The 18,782-nt window shown below is 47.2% G+C and overlaps 1 protein-coding gene across 6 annotated transcripts in view; it reads right to left on the reverse strand.

Moving 5' to 3' along the window:
- The window catches only part of LOC119383578 (oxysterol-binding protein-related protein 8), a 117,813-nt gene that overhangs the window by 74,962 nt on the left and 24,069 nt on the right, over positions 1-18,782 (reverse strand). For 3 of the 6 annotated variants that reach the window (XM_037651815.2, XM_037651814.2, XM_037651813.2), the window contains exon 3: positions 3,373-3,465. The exons of the other annotated variants lie outside the window; for them this stretch is intronic. In XM_037651815.2, coding sequence (XP_037507743.1) covers positions 3,373-3,465 — 93 coding nt within the window. The remainder of the gene's footprint in view (positions 1-3,372; positions 3,466-18,782) is intronic. 6 annotated transcript variants of the gene reach the window in all.

An 18,782-nucleotide genomic window follows, 5' to 3' on the forward strand; every position in this document is an offset into this window, starting at 1 on the left:
CGATAGTTGATATAAGCTAAACTGTAGAGTTTTACGTGTCACTATACTAAGATACGATCAAGATGTCACTCGCGCATCGTTGTGTGCGGAGATTCATTGCGCCATTTGCGGGCTTCGTTAAGAGGCGCCAAAATCTGAGCGGACGAGAGTTGGTCAGAGTCGGCCGCCACTGACGTATGCGGCTGCCATTGAGGGCCGCGGATCGAAACGATAGTTAAGCATCCAAATGAGTGAGCCATTTTGGGGTCGCAAGATAAGCCACATACATACCCTCTCTCAAACCAACAAAACGGAAAGAAAAAAAATTAGGCCCATTTCCCTAAGTAGCCAAGTAGCCAAACGCAGCCAACAGTTATAGCCCAAGACTACACAACATAAGCTATAGTGCTTGCCAACGTTAACCGGCGCCGCTATGGTGCGTCCGGGGGAAAGAGAAAAAAAAGATTTTCCCGCACCAGTGCACGGGATACTACGAGAGCACCGTACGCGTTATCCGAAGGTTGTAGGGTCGGTCCCTGCCGGCGGCAAGTTCCCAAAAAGTCCCTTCCTTCATATTATATATATATATATATATATATATATATATATATATATATATATATAGAGAGAGAGAGAGAGAGAGAGAGAGAGAGAGAGAGAGAGAGAGAGAGACGCCGGACGTACGTTTATATCAAAATGGAGATGGTCCTCAGCCGCGTCTTTAACGTCGATGTCGGCCCCGGCCGCCAGACATCGACTTTCCATTCCGGCGCAGTTTACACGGTCACTTGCCTTCGATTCACGTCTGGCAACCCACTTGCATTCCATTACCGCCGACATCCACCGAGTTTCGATCGTCCGTCCAGTGTGTGCGCTGCTCGTCTTTGTTCTATTTTTACTTCATTTGTCTTTTTTGTCAGCAGTTCTATACCTGATTGAGTTCGGCCATTCCACGTGCGCTGACCAGCAGGTATAACGACAAACTCAGACTTGATCCTTTTTTTCCGTGGCACGGCAGTTTGATGGCAATGCGCACAATATAAAAGGCGTATCGGTGTACTGGCGTATAGGTGGTGTATTGGCGGTGAAAGTAAAGTTACACGCTGACACAAAACGGGGGCAGTTCCTACAACGCGCGGTGAAATACCGCGGCTTACAAAAACGCCTAAGCAGAATAACACACTCTGAGGACTTTTACCTCGTTTTCTTTTCTTTCTTTCTTTTTTTTTGTACGCATCTTCCAACGGTGTGCGTGGCAAATCTAGAGCACAATTTACACTAAAAGCATTGGCTGCGAAAACATCGTGGCAAACTTTTTTTTCGTCGGCGTTTATGTCGCACCTTCAATTAATTGTCACAAGCTTGCTCGGGGCTGCCTATAAGTGCCTTAAAAGGCTTAATTTTCTAATTAACTCCTATAACAACATGTTCTAGAACACCCTATCCTCTTTCGAACGGTAAGAACTGCGCCTGGAGAACCGCGAAACCCATCTTTCATCCTCTCCACTGACCCCCCCCCCCTCCCTAACGTACCATGATGTCAATAACAGCGCTCTCCACAGTGCAGCGCAGTAAAACGATGTCCAGCACGTCCTCTTATTGCTTCCTTTTGTTTCGTATAACACATTTCGTATCGACAACACCGTGGTATCGACCGTTTACTCGCCACTGCGCGAGATAGCTTAAAGTTTCAGTTGAAAATATGACACCACCAAGAGAAAGACCAAGGAAAACTAAAGCAATACAACAGATTGTCGCACTCACAGATCTGTCAGTAAGTGGTCTTTCAATGCCTCCAGGATCGGAGGCACGGCAAGCTTTCGGCACCTCACCTGCTTTTGCACAGCCTCCGTGATCGGCCCACCTTTGACCAAGCGACGATCTCGTGTGATGACGTCCTGGCGTGACGTCAAGCGATGTGACGTCATAGCGACGCCACAAGTTTCTGGAGACATGTGACATCGTGTTGACGTCATATGCCGACGTCACCACGTGATAATGACTTTTTGTATCATTCGTGTTGACGCCGACGGTCAATTTTCACGTTCCATGAGGCATCTAAGGCTTTCGCCTCAATATAAAGCCATTTGCTGTGTGTATCCCCAATGAGAGTTTGAACGCAAGCGCCAATGTGAAATTTTTTTTCCCGTCAAGTGGGCTTCTCCCCACAAGGCCGCCGATTGCGGGAAAGTCAGCTTACACGACGGCTAACACGCACTTTGCGAAGTGAAACGATGCGCTGCATAGATGAACTGAGACGAAAGACACAAGAACACGAAGCGAAGAAGGACCTTGCGCACTAAGAGGGAAGAACAAACAAAAAGAACCGTCTATGAAGAACCCTCCATGAAAGAGAACATCACCCTTCATAACGAGTAACCCCTGCTTTAAAAAATTATGGCTGCTCCGCAATCGTGGTGCCGAGCCTGAAGAAAGGGCGGAGCTGGGTGGCCTTCCGTGTGTCTTTTTATTTTCCTTTCTTTCTTTCTTTATTTCTTTCTTTCTTACTGTTTATTTCTCTCTCTATTTCTTTCTCTTTCTCGCCCTTTCTATCTTTATTTCGCTTTCTTCCCTTTCTCTCTCTTTCTTTGCTTCTCTTTATTTCTGTCTTTCTGTCTTGCTCTCTGTTTCTTTCTATATCTCTTTTTGTGTCTTTCTTTTTCTCTCTAGTTCTATGTCGTTCTATCTTTTTATGTCTATATTCCCTCTACACGCGCGAGGGGAAGACAGAAAGTTAGGCGGGCAGATGAGAAGCTTGAGGGTATAACGTGGCAGCACAAAGCACAGGACCGGGTTGGTTGGCGGAACATGGGAGAGGCCTTTGCCCGGCAGTGGGCGCAGTAAGGATGATGATGATGATGATGATCCCCTTTATTTATCTCTAATCTTCTTTTGTATCAGTTTCTCCTCTCTCTCGCGCGCGCTCTTTCACGTGCTCCACTTCGCCGGGCAGAGTTTTCGTTTAACGATGGCACCTGCCGTACTCGGCAGTGGGGCTTGCCTAATACTTGTGGTGCATACCCACCTGTGGTTTTCTGCGGACACCAAAGTTTTCACGGCCAGCTTAGAGAGCGCCGCCGTTAAAGCTATTTCGTTTGTTCTCATTGTTCGACACTCACGCATGTGCACTCGAGCAGTTTCAAGGGACGCGCCGCAAGAACAGTAAAGAAATGAGCTTTAGCGGAGTACTATGTTGGTGCTATAGTTGGTGCATAGCACACGAGGGAAGGGTGGCGCTAACTCCGCAACGCGCTCGCGTGGTCCGCATTATTTTGTGGCCGACTGTACATTGAAGTTAAATGGCCAATCGATTGCTCGAGCCACAACGGACGGCCACCGCGCAGACCTGTATAATGTCGCGTTAAAAAAAATAAAAAAAGCAAGTGCACGCACCTCTGACCGTCGACGCGCTGAGCGGCGTGGACCGCGCCACGGGTCCGATAGAGCCCAGGGACCTGTTGCCAGTGCCCACCGGAGTCGCGCAGTCTGCGAGAAAAAGAAATAAGGTTACATTACAACGTCCCCAAAAAACACATCGGATTTGAGAGACTCCATAAAACACACGAGCTTCCTCTTGGTCTCCAACACCTGTGTTTAATGTTCTTAGGCTACTTCCCCGTGAGATATGTCCGTTTGTCAGTCTATAACCTTAACGCCTTACCCATAGGAATACACAGTGCTTCAGGAAACACGTAGGAAACATATGGCAGTATATGGTGCATAACAACTGACACCCACAGCTTACCAAGCGTGTCGGTGCTCCAACCCTCGACCATCTGAGAATGTAGAGCATCGACCCCGCGAGCGACATCTCTGAAGTATACACAGGAACTGCCATCCTGAACCTCCCAAGTGTGTGGCCTCTTGACAACGCCGAACTATACAGGCACTCGAACCCCCGACCCTTCCATGTGTGCAGGATATCGAACCTGTGACCTCCTAAGTACATGAGGACTCGAACCGCGAACCTTCCAAGCATGCAGGGTATCAAAAACGACAGCATGCACTGCTGGCCCAATGTTTACGGATACTTAGACTGTTTCAGTGGTGTTTCTGCTTTATCAGCACCAAAAAGCACGGCAGTCTTTATTATTATTATTATTATTATTATTATTATTATTATTATTATTATTATTATTATTATTATTATTATTATTATTATTATTACATCACAGTGGAGAGCGCGGCCAGCAATCAAATCCGCGACATCAAGCCCTGCAGTACAACGTCGTAATATTCACTGCCCGACCGTTACCCGCGTAGTGCGTGTTTAATATCGCGTGAATCATCATGCAAAGAATCTTCTTTCCTTTCATTAGCAAATGGCGATGGCCATTATAATGAAAACGAAAGGAGCTCGCGGAACACTTGGCGCGCAGCTGTATACTTCGTCGCTTACGAACACATCAAATATACCACATAGAAAATGTCGACGTGCCCGGTTTTTCAAGGCTCGGTGGAGCGCACAAAGTCATTCGATCAATCCGATCCATTATACGCGGCGCTGCGGAAGGAGACGGCAAACGCAACAGTGCACGCTTCATCGACAAAAAAAGAAAGGGGGGGCTTCGGTCTCAAGAACGGACTATGCAGCATTTTGTAGAAGCCGCAATCCCCGTTGGTTCGCGTCTCGGCCGTTATAGACGCAACGCGCAGACGAATCTGCGTATTCTTTTCTGCAATAATTGCATCTGTCGCGTCGAGCGTAGAACTGTGCGCGAAAACTTTATACAAGCACCATTTACAGACACATCGTACAAAGGCCTGTAAAGGAAGGTTGCGTCTCAAGCTGTTCAGGCGCAACCAGCGCTCTCGGCCCAGTGTTTGCATTACATAACTGTCTGTAAAGCTTGACACGCAGAAAATTACATTTTGGTGTGTGTGAGGGTTTACGTGACAAAACTTTGTTATGATAGAGGCAAGCCGTGGTAGGATACCTGAGAATTTTTACCATTTGGGGTTCTTTAAGATGCACTTAACTTATAAGAAAATGGGCTTTCTTTTTTCTTTGCATGAAGATTGCATGCGCGTATACTCCTTTAAGAAAAACTCACAGGGTCCCCCCTTATGCATTCGCCTAGGACGACTCAAAGGCGAATGCCATCTTCTTCTCAGTCAATGTGTTCATCCTGACCATGCCACCCTCTGAAAGCTTTCCGCACCTCACGCGGTTTTGCACTGCCTCTGTGATCGGCCCACCTTTGACCAAGCAAGAATGTAATGTGATGACGTCACCATGTGACGTCACAAATGTCGGCTATATTTGACGTCATGATGACGTCATGACCTGACGATTTTTTTTTTGCATCATTCGTGTTGACGCCGCCGACGCGGGACGCCGGTCAATTTTCGCGTTTGATGAGGCACGGCCGTTGGATGAAAAAACTGCGTGCGCTTTTTTCGTTAAGTGGCCGTGGATGAGGCATCTAAGGCTTTCGCCATAAAAAAAATCTACTTTAAAATGTTTGCTTAGATGTATCGCGCACACGCTATTGCGCTGGAAAGGCATAAGTTGCCTTCGCAAGGGTCATCCAGTTGTTTGTGTACAAACGATGATTAATACTGATAAGAGAAATAAGTGAGCCATGGTGTAATGCGATAAAGAATGGCACGAGCTGAGTCAGCCAGCCCTCCTTATCAGCGCATGACGAAAAGAAGTCCTTCCCGTAGACAACAACAAGAGATAAGAACGCGTCTGCCCATTACGATCTTTTTTTGTTTTGTTTTCTTCCTGAAAAAAAGGCGGGTGGGGGGGGGGGGGGGGGGGGCGTGGTATACGTACGTGTAGACACGTACGCACGTATCGACGATACGTGTGAAGTGTTCTTTGTAACGAATTCTTCCAAAATAAACATTCAGGTGCAATAGTCGACGCTTGTATCGGATGGTCTCTCTTCGGTCGATGTCCAATCTTCGCGCTAAAAATTCAGCACGAAGGCAACAGCTTTAGAAAGACACTACAAAGAGAACGAGGTGATATTTGAGGGTGTTAAAGAATGCAATACAGATAAATAATATATATTATTGCCGTGAGGACAGACTCGATAAAACAGAAAGCACTCGAAGATGAATGATGAGTGGCGACACCGCCTTCGAGTTAGCGCAATACCTGACTAAAAAACAAACAAAAGAAACCCTCATTTCTATGACGTCACACTGAGTTACCGGGGTCTCTGATCCGGCGAAAATTTTTAAAAAAGAAAGAATGAAATAGTGAGCTTAGCTTTTCTTGAAATAGCAATTAACTTAAAACCTTGAAATGAGCGAAGAGGTCACATAGTTTAGAAATAATATTTCTTAGAAGCTCGAACTAATCATAATTTGTGGAGTTTTACGCGCCACAACCCCGACATGATTATGAGGCACGCTGTACATGAGGGCTCCGGCCTTTTCGACCATCTGGTTCTCTTTAGCGTGCACTGACATCGCACAGTACACGGGACTCTAACATTTCCCCTGCGGCCGCCGCGGCCGAGATCGAACCCGCGACCTTCGGTTCGGCAGCCGAGCGCCGTAACCATAACCTCGCGGCGGCCATATCACCTCGAACTGATGTGCTTCTGTGTAATGTTCCTCTACAGTTCGTCGAATGTGAGCATTAAGATGCTAGGAAGGGGAAAAAAAATCCACGCATCTCCACGAAGTGAATCATGACGAGTGCGCGATGCTCTGGATATCGTATGGGTGAAGAACCGTATACGTAACCCGAGCGTTGCCCCATATAATGCAAATTGGGTGACATAAAGTGACATAAAGTGACATAAAGTGACAAAGCGTCGACGGCAAAGCTAAGTCCCAAGGTCCATAATGTCTACGTTGAAGTCGCCGACTAGTATAAAGGGTTTGTGCTTTTAGGTGTTTTATATTGTACCGTCACAATTACTGATGTTCGTCTACTCTTAAAACTAGTGTTAAAATCACGCTGACGAGTGGGCGAGGAAATCTGTAAGCACGGACTTGCCTCAACCTTAAGGTGCTTCGCCCCTAAAAAAATCTGCCGCGATCATGTTTATTCGTGCTGAAGCGGAAATCGAATTTGCAGATTCGGAAGCAGAACGACTACACCGCGCTAACCCGGCGCGGGGAAAGACGGTGAACCCGGATCCTTTCACTAAAGGAGTCGCACTCGCCGAGAAAAAAAAATGCAGTTCAATCACGCTGATAAGATCTTCACGGGAACCGAAAAAAAAAATCGTATCATCCGAAAGATCGTATTATCCAAATCAATTCCCGAGAAGCACGGAAATAGGCGCACTCCGTGAACTCAATATCGAAGGTTTCGTGCGGCCCGGAATGATACTGCTTCGCACGAGAAGTTATGCGGAGCAGCCCTCGACGCCACGCAACTGTCGCAAGCGCACTTTTTATTAAGCAACGTTGAAGTACAGCTCGTCAGCTTGAGCTGAACTTTCTTCTTTTCAGTGCCCGTAAAAAGAAGCACTTTTGCGAGTTTTGAGATAAGTCGTCGGAATGCTTTCGTGTTGTTTTTTTTTTTTAATTCACAACTGTTTTCAGTTTTACAGAAAACCAAAAGGCTTAGGACTAAATTAAGGCGCCAGCATGCACCTCACTGAGGCCCTGACCCCTGTACAATCTGTGCTCGGCGAAGAAACGGAACTAAAAAAGAACATGATCATACAATTATACACGATCAATAGTAAAATATAACGTATTAGTCGATCCGCAAGAGTAGCATAAGTGACATAATATCTACATATTTTTACTTTGTACAATTTTATAGAAGGCGTTCGTTTTACTACAGACCTAACAGTTCATTGTTTTCATTTAAGAGCTTAGGAATTTTGTACCTCAAGCAATGCATCCCATAATTTAAGACAGTATATTGGAATATAAAACTATGAGCTTTTTAGCAATGCCAGTAAAATCCAACTTCCGCGCCGATTGAACGGGAAAGGAAAGTCAGAACGCACAGTCCCGGAAAAAAACGTAATATGCAGAATTGTATCAACGAGATTCCCAGAGTACCTGCAAACGGGCTCTCCTCCGACTGCGGATCTTTCTTCTCTCGTAGCTGTGCGGACCCGAAAACGATATGCATGGTACGGACCATTAAGTGATTGCTCAGAGTGAAATTCTGACGTGCCATTTCATTCGACCGAGTGCGGAGATTCATCCGACGTCCGCCTGAAGCAAAAATCCCGAACGCGCCACAGCCTAAGGTATGGGGAACTTTCAGAGAAGACCCAATCTAGACACTTTAACACACTTCACGTAGTCGCTGCCAATGATGGTCTAAAAATTGCAGTATATGCATTCTAGAAAAATATACATACAGCTTATACTGCATACCTGACATTACGTTGCACTGTCGACGAAATGGCATACTAAATAAAAAACAAAAGCAGTTAAGATAAATTAACCAAACTTATATTAATAAACACAGATTAATAAACCAAACAAAATCGATCAGTCACTCAGCTAAGCCTTCTTTTCCTTCTCAACCGATTGTATTGACCACCCCCCCCCCCAATAGCTTTCTGCAACAAACGTGGTTTCGCACTGCCTCCGAGATCGGCCCACCTTTGGCCAAGCGACAGTGTCATGTGACGTCCCGTTATGTGACCTCAAGATGACGCCACAAATTTTGGCGACACGTGACATCATGATGAAATCATATGATGACGTCATCGCGTGATTTTTTTTTTTTTTACATCACTCGTGCTGACGCCGCCGGCGACTTTTCGCATTTGAGGAGGCAACTAAGCTTGCTTTCGCCTTAACCAATGACTGATTAATAACACCCATACTTCCAAGTTCACGCCAGCTAATCCGACTTCACGAGCCCGATGGACGGTCACTGTGCGAGAGCACACGTTTCAGTGGTGTGTACGTAACAGATTACCCTACACATCTTCGCATGTGCGGTATGATCGAATCGTATTCCCGCCCGTCCCCCTCAATAAAAAAAAAAGAAGTAAGAAAGTAACGGTGAGCACTACGCAACACTGACCCTGTTGACTTCGCTAGAATATTACTCTCGGACGATTTGGCTGTGACACCCGCCTCAATTCTGACAACAAGCAGTCCCGACGTTAACATCGTTGGTACATAAAATATGTTAAGGGGACACCAGCGTGTACAGACGATTTTATAATTCGCTTCCGAAAACCAAACTACGAAAGGCCTTGCAGAGTGCAGTGTGCAAAGCCATGTATAGGCAAGCTGTACGCAATTTAAATGGGCTTATAAAATATGCCCCACACTTTCATGCACACCGCGTGAAATTCGCGAGGCACGCAGGCGTAGCTAAAAGTCGTTAGCACAGATGAGCTTTCCTCCTACGATGATGTTCTTTATAAGACCTCGGACAGAGGGTAAAAAAAATAAATAATAAATAAATCTGGCGATTCTCTTCAGGTTGTACACAACTATAGCACACAGCACCAAAATTCACTGCCTTTTTTTTTAGTGCGACCCATATTTTGCAACGGGCCGTTAAGCGGAATTCAATACCGCATTAAGGGCAAAAAGAATGACGTAACTGACCCCACGGGGTCATCAAAGTTATATTAAAAGTCCTCGACATCACACCCCTCTAACATTGCGCGACGCGGCGCCCTCGAGGGCGGATGCGATCACATCTCATTTACATCGCGGTAACAAGAAACACCGGCTATACAAGCGCGCGAACACGAACACGGCGCTCGGGGGGAGATTAGCGACAGCTGCTGCGTAAAGGAAGAATCGCAACTTTCGGGGTGTACACAAAAGCGCCAGACGGCGGCCGGTTCACGAAAACGCGCGAGAAGTTGAAGAAGAATCGAGCACTGTGTAGAGAGACAGGCGGAAACAAGAGAGAAAAGAGAAAAAAAGAAGAAAATAATGCAGTCGAACAGGAGAAGAAGCGCAGGCCTTCCCTTCTCCCCATCCCTCTAAGTGATCAATGCTCTCGGCAGTCTCTCTTTCTCTCTTACAAGGACGTCGCATGTTGTCCTTCGTTATGCCCCTGTCGGTTTGCGCTGTTTCTACTCGAGTCCTGGGATATAGTGGTTTGAGCTTAGGGAAGACGCTAATATCTGCAACCCATATGGGAGCACGGTGCTGAGGACAAAACTAGCCAAAAAAAAAAAAAAACTCTCTCCCTCTCTCTTTCTGTTTCACTGCGCCCTTGCCACGGCCTTCCGCTTGGGCAACTTAATGGAGGGAGCCCAGCTGTGCAGGCACGGATTCTTGTTAACGCACCTGTACCTGCTGCAGGGGCCGCGCACACGCGTGAGACGCATGGGCCACGAGAGAAAAAAAAGAAAAACAAAGGTACCTCCACTGAAGAAAAAAAAATGTACAAGAGTCAAAAGAGTAAAAGTGACGAGCCAACAGCAGGCCTTGGTAAGAGAAGGACATCGATCACCCTCGCCGCGACGACGCGCCCTGCTTCGCGACGCCCTTGCAGTGCCCAAGTGTGCATGTACTCGTGCATGAAGCTATACGGGAGTGTGATCACTCGTCACGGACTTGTCCATCTGTCTTCGCTGAGCCACCTAACCGCACGTGGGAAGAGCTTCAAGTGTACGCGAATTGCTATACAGACCTGAAGCTATAGTGGGTGCGTTCCGACCCCGGCTATATAGCATTGGAGACAAAAAAGTCGACACCTAAGAAGATAGCTTCCAGCTCCGAGTTGGAACGCGTCTTCGTGCATGACGTGTGCATACAGATGCATGTGCAGTCGAATCCGGACATATCAAATCTGTGGGAGGTCACAAAGGAGTTCTATATGTAGGTTATTCGATATGTAAAATATTTTACATCGAAAACATATTCGAGGGGATTTTACCGACTGTTCATCATACACAATAATTCGTCATATGCGGGTTCGACTTATATATATATCGACACACACACACACAAACACACACACACACACACACACACACACACAACCTGATGGAGTGGGTGTCTTTGCTTGTCGCAAGAACATCAGTATCAGAGGTAGCACTTGAAGAAGACCTAATAAATTAAGCGCAGAATAACAGAGCTGAGCTAGTTGGTAAGTATTCATTCTAAAAAGACAGGGCGTGCAAACACGCCCTGTGAGGACTTTGAAAAGGTGGTAACTTCCGTGAGCAAAAAATTTGAATTAAATGGAGGAGGACTAAGCTTTACTAAAGAGGTGCCTCAGAATAATGCAATACAATTTCTAGACATTTTCTTAACGTTCCAGAAGAACCACGTGTGTTGGCAGTATTCTCCTAGATCTTCGAAACCGCTGTTAAATTTTTCGTCAAAGCACTCGAAAGTTGTAAAAAACGGCATCGCCATGTCTTGCCTTAAGTCAGCCCTCACCAAGTCGTGTGAGCACAAAATGAGTGATAGCTTTAACGCACAGGTTACACGTCTTTTAGATGTAGGGTATCCTCGTGATGCAGTGGCCACGGTCTCTGAACGTTTGAAGAAATCTATTGTGTTAAGTCCGAGCATGGTTGCAGAAAGCGATAGGAAGAAACGTGTCGTAGGTATACCGTACATTCATCGCGTATCTCACAGGTTAAAGAAAGTAGGAAGTAGATACGGCGTTAATGTTGTTTTCACGGCTGCCAATAAGCTAGGTAAGATTTGTGCCGCTGTGCAGAGGAAGAAGCGGACCGATATTTGTTTCGTAAAACACACCAACAAATTCACTGACAGCCGTACGAGTGTGGTGTATAAGATTCCTTTCAGCTGCGGCCGCTTCTACGTAGGACAGACGGGCCGATGCATCAACCAGAGATTGTTGGAACATAAGATATCGCTAACAGGAGGCTCACCTTCTAATCTGTCTTTACATTGTCGAGATTGTAAGTGCACGCCAAATTTTGATGAATGCGCAGTGTTGTACCGGCATAGAAACGAAGAAACGCGCCTGATTATTGAAGCATGGCATATCGAGAATAGCGGTAGTGCATGCGTGAGCCAACCGTCGATTAACTTGCATAAAGATGAAATCAAATGCCTTAACAGTTATCTTCCACGTAGACCACCACGCGTGCCGGATTGATAGGTTCGCCTGTTGCATGGGCATGCGCAGATAAGTTTTCGTGCCTTCTTTCTTTTCAGCCGTTGTGCGTCTCTTCAGTTGTTAGTCGGCGTTTGTGGTGTCCTGACTTCTTTCTTGTGTCCGTGTTTGCACGCCCTGTCTTTTTAGAATAAATGAAGCGCTGCATGTGATACATGTAAGTGGCGTTTTATCACTCGTAAATTGAGTGTAGAGCACAGTGGCGATGCTATAGGCTCGCTGCAGTTTACACGCCGCCGCACAGCTGCAGCGGTCAGACGAAGACGGCTCAGACGCTGACAAAAGTGGCGTTTTATGGCGCATGCGCCAAGTGTGGCCAAAGAGTGCCAGGTAATTAGTGAGGTGGATGTTTTTTTGGTTGCAGCGGTCTCTGGAGTGCACAAAATAGGTAGGTACAGGGGCATTCAAAAGTTCCCAGACCGCACTGCTATAGGATTACATGAGACAGCGGTCTGGGAACTTTTGACCACCCGTAATAATACTGCATGCGTGTACGTATTGATGCTTGGAATGTGCATACAGAATACAAAGTACGCGCTACGAAAGGTCAATGTACTACTCTATGCCCGGCTAATGCAATCCAGTGTTAGTATAGCATTACTGCAGACCGAATGCGGTTCCGACATGTGCGATAGCGCCTGTCAAAAGCACTCAAGTCTATGAGTGCGGCCGGCAACAAGCACTGCGTAATAACATTCAGCGTTCCGTGTTGTTGAGCTCCACAGTATTAGCGTTCACAGTACACGGCGTGCAACACACAGCCGTACAACGTATGCACGTCAGTCAGCACAAGTAAGCTAAGCTATATATTCTGACGACGCGCAAAAACAATCTTCCCGGGCTGTGACCTCGAGTAACGGGGAAGGCATGCCAATTCGCGTGTGCTCTGGACTTTTCCCGGAAGAAAGCCGGTTACGCTCGGCTAATTAAGGACTCCAAATAGAACAGCTGTACGGTATACGCTACGCGTCAAAGCTTCGCTCGCGGTGGGACGGCTGGAAAACAAGGTCGTCTGAAGGGCACGGTAGTTTGCTACAAACCGATAGAAAGGCTAAAAAAAAAAATAACAGCGTCCTGATCGTAGTTCGCGCGCTGTCATTAAGCGACGGAAGACACGAGTTAGCGAGTAAGACGACGTTCACTAAAACCAACGCATACAAGTCTCCGTCAAGAGTGCACAGGCTATACACCTTGTCTGCCGACCGCGCCATAGACCCTCACCATCCGGAAGGGGGCAGTGGCGGTGATAGATTGACTGAAATAACTTTAATGTGATCGAAATAACTTTAATATTAGAGTGGCGGCGATTGTGATCTTTATTAAGGCGAGAGCCTTAGATGTCTCATCCAACGCGAAAATTAACCATCGGCGTCAACATGTACGACGAAGAAGAAAAAATAATACCGTAATGACGTCACCATAAGACGTCATCAATGGTGACATGACGCCACGTGTCGCCAATATTCGTGACGTCACTGTGACGTCATATAATGTGACATTACATGATGACGTTATCATATGACATCCTCGCTTGGTCAAAGCTTGGCCGATCACGGAGGCAGTGGAAAACCACGGTAGGTGCAGAAAGCTTTCAGAGGGGGGACGGGGGAGGATGAACACATCGACTAAGAAGAAAAATAGGAAGACGGCTTTCGCCTTCGAGTCGTCTTAGGCCAATGCATAAGGGACCACATGAATTCTTTAACATACCCCTTTGAATTCTAGAACGTCAGGAGCATCACTGCAACCGAAGCATACGATCGAATAACACGCGCACACACACACACACACACACACAAACCATAGGAACTCACTCGTGAGTCGACTAACTCAGACTCAGATTGAGCCGTGAGGCTGAGTAATATTTTCGTGAGTCTAAGTCCGAGTGAGCCCTACGGGCAAAACATAGTTCATGAGTGAGTCTGAGTGAGCTCCACATTTTTCGCCGCTCCAGTGCACTTTGCTGGCCGCCTAATAAGAAAGAAAAAAGAACAGCGCTAGCACAGTGCAGAAGCAGGAAGTCAGCACACGGAAATGCGCCACGCGTATATGAACTCACGACTCTTCCGAGAGAAGAACTTCATCCTTCAGGGTCGACCGAGGGAGTTTGAAGGGCGGATTGACGACTGTGCACATGCCATTTGCGGGCGCGTAGGCTCAGCAGCCAAGTGGACGCCGTCGCGCCGCGTTACACAAGCCCTTCAGTGCCCCTCGCGATTTCGTCCCATGAGAATCAATCAACGGCCGCCGCCGCCGCTGCGCGCTTGGGAGCCCCGCAGGTCTCTTCGACGCTGACTACACAGCTGGCTCCGGCAAACCAAACCGGTCGCGTATGGGCCACGTTAAGCGCGAGGCAGACGGTACGATTTTCCATGCGATGCGACGGCCGACGCGGCGGTGCGGCCGCCGGAATGGTGGCTGTCCGTTGCTATGAAAGGTCACCATTCCGACTTTCCCCACCGCCGCGTCGGACGTCGCATCGCATGAAAAATCGTACCGTCTGTCTCGACCTTTATACGCGAACAGGAGCGCTGCATGCGTACGTGCACCGTGCCACCAGTATTCATGCATGCGGATATTGCGTCTCTACAAGTTAGAAGGTGCTGGTGATGATAACAGGTTCCCTTAGAAAGCAGCGTAGTCATTTTCTTTATCGACAGACCATTAGCTATATAACAGTAACTAACGTTAGGGCGAGCTGGTGCACCTTCGTAGCGTTCCGTTCATGCGTATCAAGGCGCCGCTTCTCGAAACGCACGTGGGCGTACTTGTGCGTGTGTGTGCGTGATGCACTTCAAGCACAACACGGACACACACCATTTGCCAAGAAACTTCACCATATCTATATCGACCGCAGTGCCAGATAGCTGACGTCACAGCTGTCGGGCGCTATATTTGCCGTCTTCCTTTCGCTCGAGTATGAGTTAAGCACTCCCGAGTATATATATATATATATATATATATATATATATATATATATATATATATATATATATATATATATATATATATATATATATATATATATATATATATATACCACGTGCGACGGTCAGGAATGTGCGCGCGAAGGCTGCCAGTCTGAGACAAAAGGAACCAATGGTAATACCTGGCTTTATACAATTCATCGGTAAGCAGTTGCCCTATTCAAATAGGAAGCATTTCAGAGCACGAATTTACTCAACAGCGCGATCTCGTTCACACAGGTCGCCAAGATTGCTCACTCAGCCTGACGAGCGACTCTGTATACAGGGAGCACTCAAATGTCGTCAACGTTTTTTTTTTTTTTTTTTTTTTTGTACGAATAGCAAACATAACCAGTGCTTATGAATGCAAACACATCGAGGTAAAGCGCCGCTTTTTCACTGCGCTCGCTGTACAGAAAAAAAAGGGGGGGGGGGGAGGCAGTCTGCTAATGAATGGCGTTGTAGCGGCCACGTGCTTTGTTGACGCCGTGGCTATACGACTTTCTGCGCATTTGCCACAACGGCTAAATTCACTTTGTCAAAAGCAAAGCAACACTTCCAGCTCCGCGGCTACAACGATGTTGACGTTGGCTGATACGGCACGGTCGTATAGCTGACGGATACAATGACGTGTCAATTAAGGTGACAATACACAATCGCTCTCCGGCAATCTCAGCGGCCGCTATACACGACCGCGTGCTCGGCCGTACGCGATGACTGTCGCTCCGTTAACAATAAAGAAAAAAAAAATACAGAAGACAAAAGGCACGCGAAGCGCGTGAGTCCTACACACTGAAACTACAGGAACCAAGGAGATAAGCGTGTGTGTGTGTACACGGAAGAGCTGCTCTCTTGTCTACACGGATATCACTCATCCTATATATATCATCGACTGTGAGTCATCGTTGAGGTCATTAGCGCAAACAAACCAGGCTTTATAGGTCACCGCGCTATATGCGCTACATCCGACCTGTCAGCGGCGCTGTCTTATCAATCCGTCGTTTGACGAAAGTACTACATATACGTTCCTGATAAAACGATTGGTGATGTTTTAGGAACAAGAGGCTGCACAGCAGATTACGATAAACAAGTACTGCAGGTGTTCCAGGCTGTGACTGTATACCTCGGGCGGCTCCTAAATACAAGTGTACAAGAACTGAAACCTGGGCGAGCTTGTAAGATTCCATACTTGAGCAGGTAGCGCAAAAAAAAAAAAAAACGAAGACACGAGACGAGCGCTAACTTCAAACTGAAGTTTATTCTAGGAATCCACGCCTGTTTATCGCTCAGCAAACATCGTCACCCATGCACACTCCATTCCGCTCACACAGCGATAATAGATAACAGCGCTCGTCTCGTGTGTCTGTTCCTCACAAGTGTATGTATACGTTACGAGCGAGGTTAAACGCAGAGAAAAACACCAACATAAAAAAATTGGACCATCTCCCCGAAGGGAACCCTGATGGGATGCGAAGCAGCAGCGTTGCGCACAGGTGGCGTCACGGGTTGAACGGCGCTAACGCGGGTGCTGCGGTGAGCGCTGGAAGATTCGTTTGAAGCGAAACTCGGTGTAGCGTTTACTGGTGTAAGCGTTTGTTTGAAACGCGGACACGGGAGGCGATCGGGCGTTGGAGCCGGCAGCTGCGGGCGCTCCGGCGGGTGAGGGAGAGAGTGACGTACGCGCGCACCTGCGAGGGAAGCGTGCGAGGGGAGCGTGACGTCAACGCCCAGCTGCGGCGTGACCTACTTGGCACCGCTCCAACACCTGCGCCGAGGGAAGCGCGTTGCCTCGCGTTTGTGCGGACGGAGGGACAGCGTTACACAGGCTAGTCAAAGAGCTGCTTCGCATCTAAAACGTATACCGAAAAACCGCACACGCGGATTACTGTCAACAGACTGTTGCCAGCTTCAAGCCCAACTGGATATACAGGTTTGCGTTAACGCGATAGCGTTAAGGAGCCCGTGTCGTTGGAAATTCCGAGTCGGTGGCACTGTCGGCGAGCGAAAAAATCCCGACGGATGCAAAGAATCAAAATCAGCGCTCGAGCTACAATCACACCCAGGCATTCTGCGTGGCAGACAAATGTTTTCCCACAAAAGGGTATACGGCGGGCCAGTTGGTATAAATTCATCGTGAAAACTTGGCAGCGCAAAACAAAAGAGACACATGAAAGATGCGCTTGTTTGTGTCCTGCTCTTTCTGGGACTCGTTTGTTGGCACTGCCAAGTTTTCATAATGAATTCTCCCACAGAGCTGCTGCAGTGTTCGAAACTGCTTTGGAAAAATACCCTATACAGGCGTTATACGTCGGGCATGGGGCCACGTGAACAGACGTAATGTAGCGTGGCAGAAGCGTAGAAAACGTCACACCACATGAATTTCGTAACGAGTGAGGAGTTTAAAGCTGCCCGCCCATTTCAACGTTCCTAGCCGTAATTCATCGTAATAATCATCAGCCACAGCATCAACAAAACGTGTGGCTACGTAGGTGAGCGTATTACGTTACAGACGCGCATACAGTGGTTACTTCGCCACTTAAGCAAAACGGTGAATTATGGCGCAGTGGGTACGTACCTCGCCGCTGTATATGCAGTAGGGTACAGTTTACAACGGCAAATGTCACGCGCGTACAGACGTTCCATTACTCGCGCCACGGTTGAGGTGTCCACGGAAAAGCGCGAAGTATGGCAAGCGAATGAGAGAAGGCGATGTGAACGGGGCCCAAAACGCTATACAAATTTCTTTAAATATCGCCAATGATAAAGAAATTAAGACAGCTTCTTACTAGGGGTACCAAGGCTGAAGGAAGTGCGGAGCTGGGCAGCCTTCTTTCTCTTCGGTTCTCTCTTTCTTTCCTCCTCTCTTTCTTTCTGTTTCTCTTTTGCAGTTTTTTTCTTTATTTCTATTTTTCTTCATTTTTTCTTTCATTTCTCTCTTTCTATACTTCTCGTTTGCTTCCTCTTTTTCAATTTTTATACGTGGTTTTCGCTGCGCTCGAACAACAAGAGGAAGAAGACCTCTCTCTGGCGCGAGCGTGCGCTCAGATGGCCATGCTTTGCCTGCGTTACGCCAAGCTACGACGCGACAGCATGCGATCACAGCCTACGACCACCCGGCCCCCTAAAGTGATCCGCACTTAAATAACGCAATTTTAATCACTCGATGAGGCGGACACTTCAGTTATGGGAAATTAAAATGCATAATTGACTAGTAAACACAATTCCGTATGGCTTCGCTAACTGTACTGTAGTTGCACACGCTGTAATTTGTGAACTGTAGAAGCTGAGCTTGCGAGGCATATCGACTTCGGATTAATTCCTTCGATGGCACGGGATCAGAAGTAATCTTGAGCCGTCCAATAAAGAAGTCTGTCACAGTTCCTACGCTGTTCTATCTACGGCGTTAAACCAGATCAATCTGTTCACGAATTAATCTGCATTTTCAATAGGTAAATATCTTGCGCATACAAGTGTGCAATGTTAGTTCAGTGTTCTGACGCATACAAGTGTGCAATGTTAGTTTAGTGTTAAGAGTCAACACGTGCAAACTTTCACATCGGGCAAGTGTTTACAATCACCCGGCTTTGCAGAAAACGAGTTGTGCCCGGAATAGCGCTGGCACTTTTGGTACACGGAAGGAGGCAGAGCGCAAGCAAAGCGAGAGCTGCGCATTACATATAGCCTACCTTTCAGCAGCGAACAACGCTGTGTATACATGGCTCCGCGGGAGATCCCGGAAAATCATCTACGCGGAAAAACTCGAATACAGCGTCATCCAGAATAAGGGACGACTTAAGCGTGCAGTACACACCGCGCGACAGGGA

Source organism: Rhipicephalus sanguineus, chromosome 2 (genome assembly GCF_013339695.2).
Source record: "Rhipicephalus sanguineus isolate Rsan-2018 chromosome 2, BIME_Rsan_1.4, whole genome shotgun sequence".
Classification (NCBI taxonomy): Eukaryota; Metazoa; Arthropoda; class Arachnida; order Ixodida; family Ixodidae; genus Rhipicephalus; species Rhipicephalus sanguineus.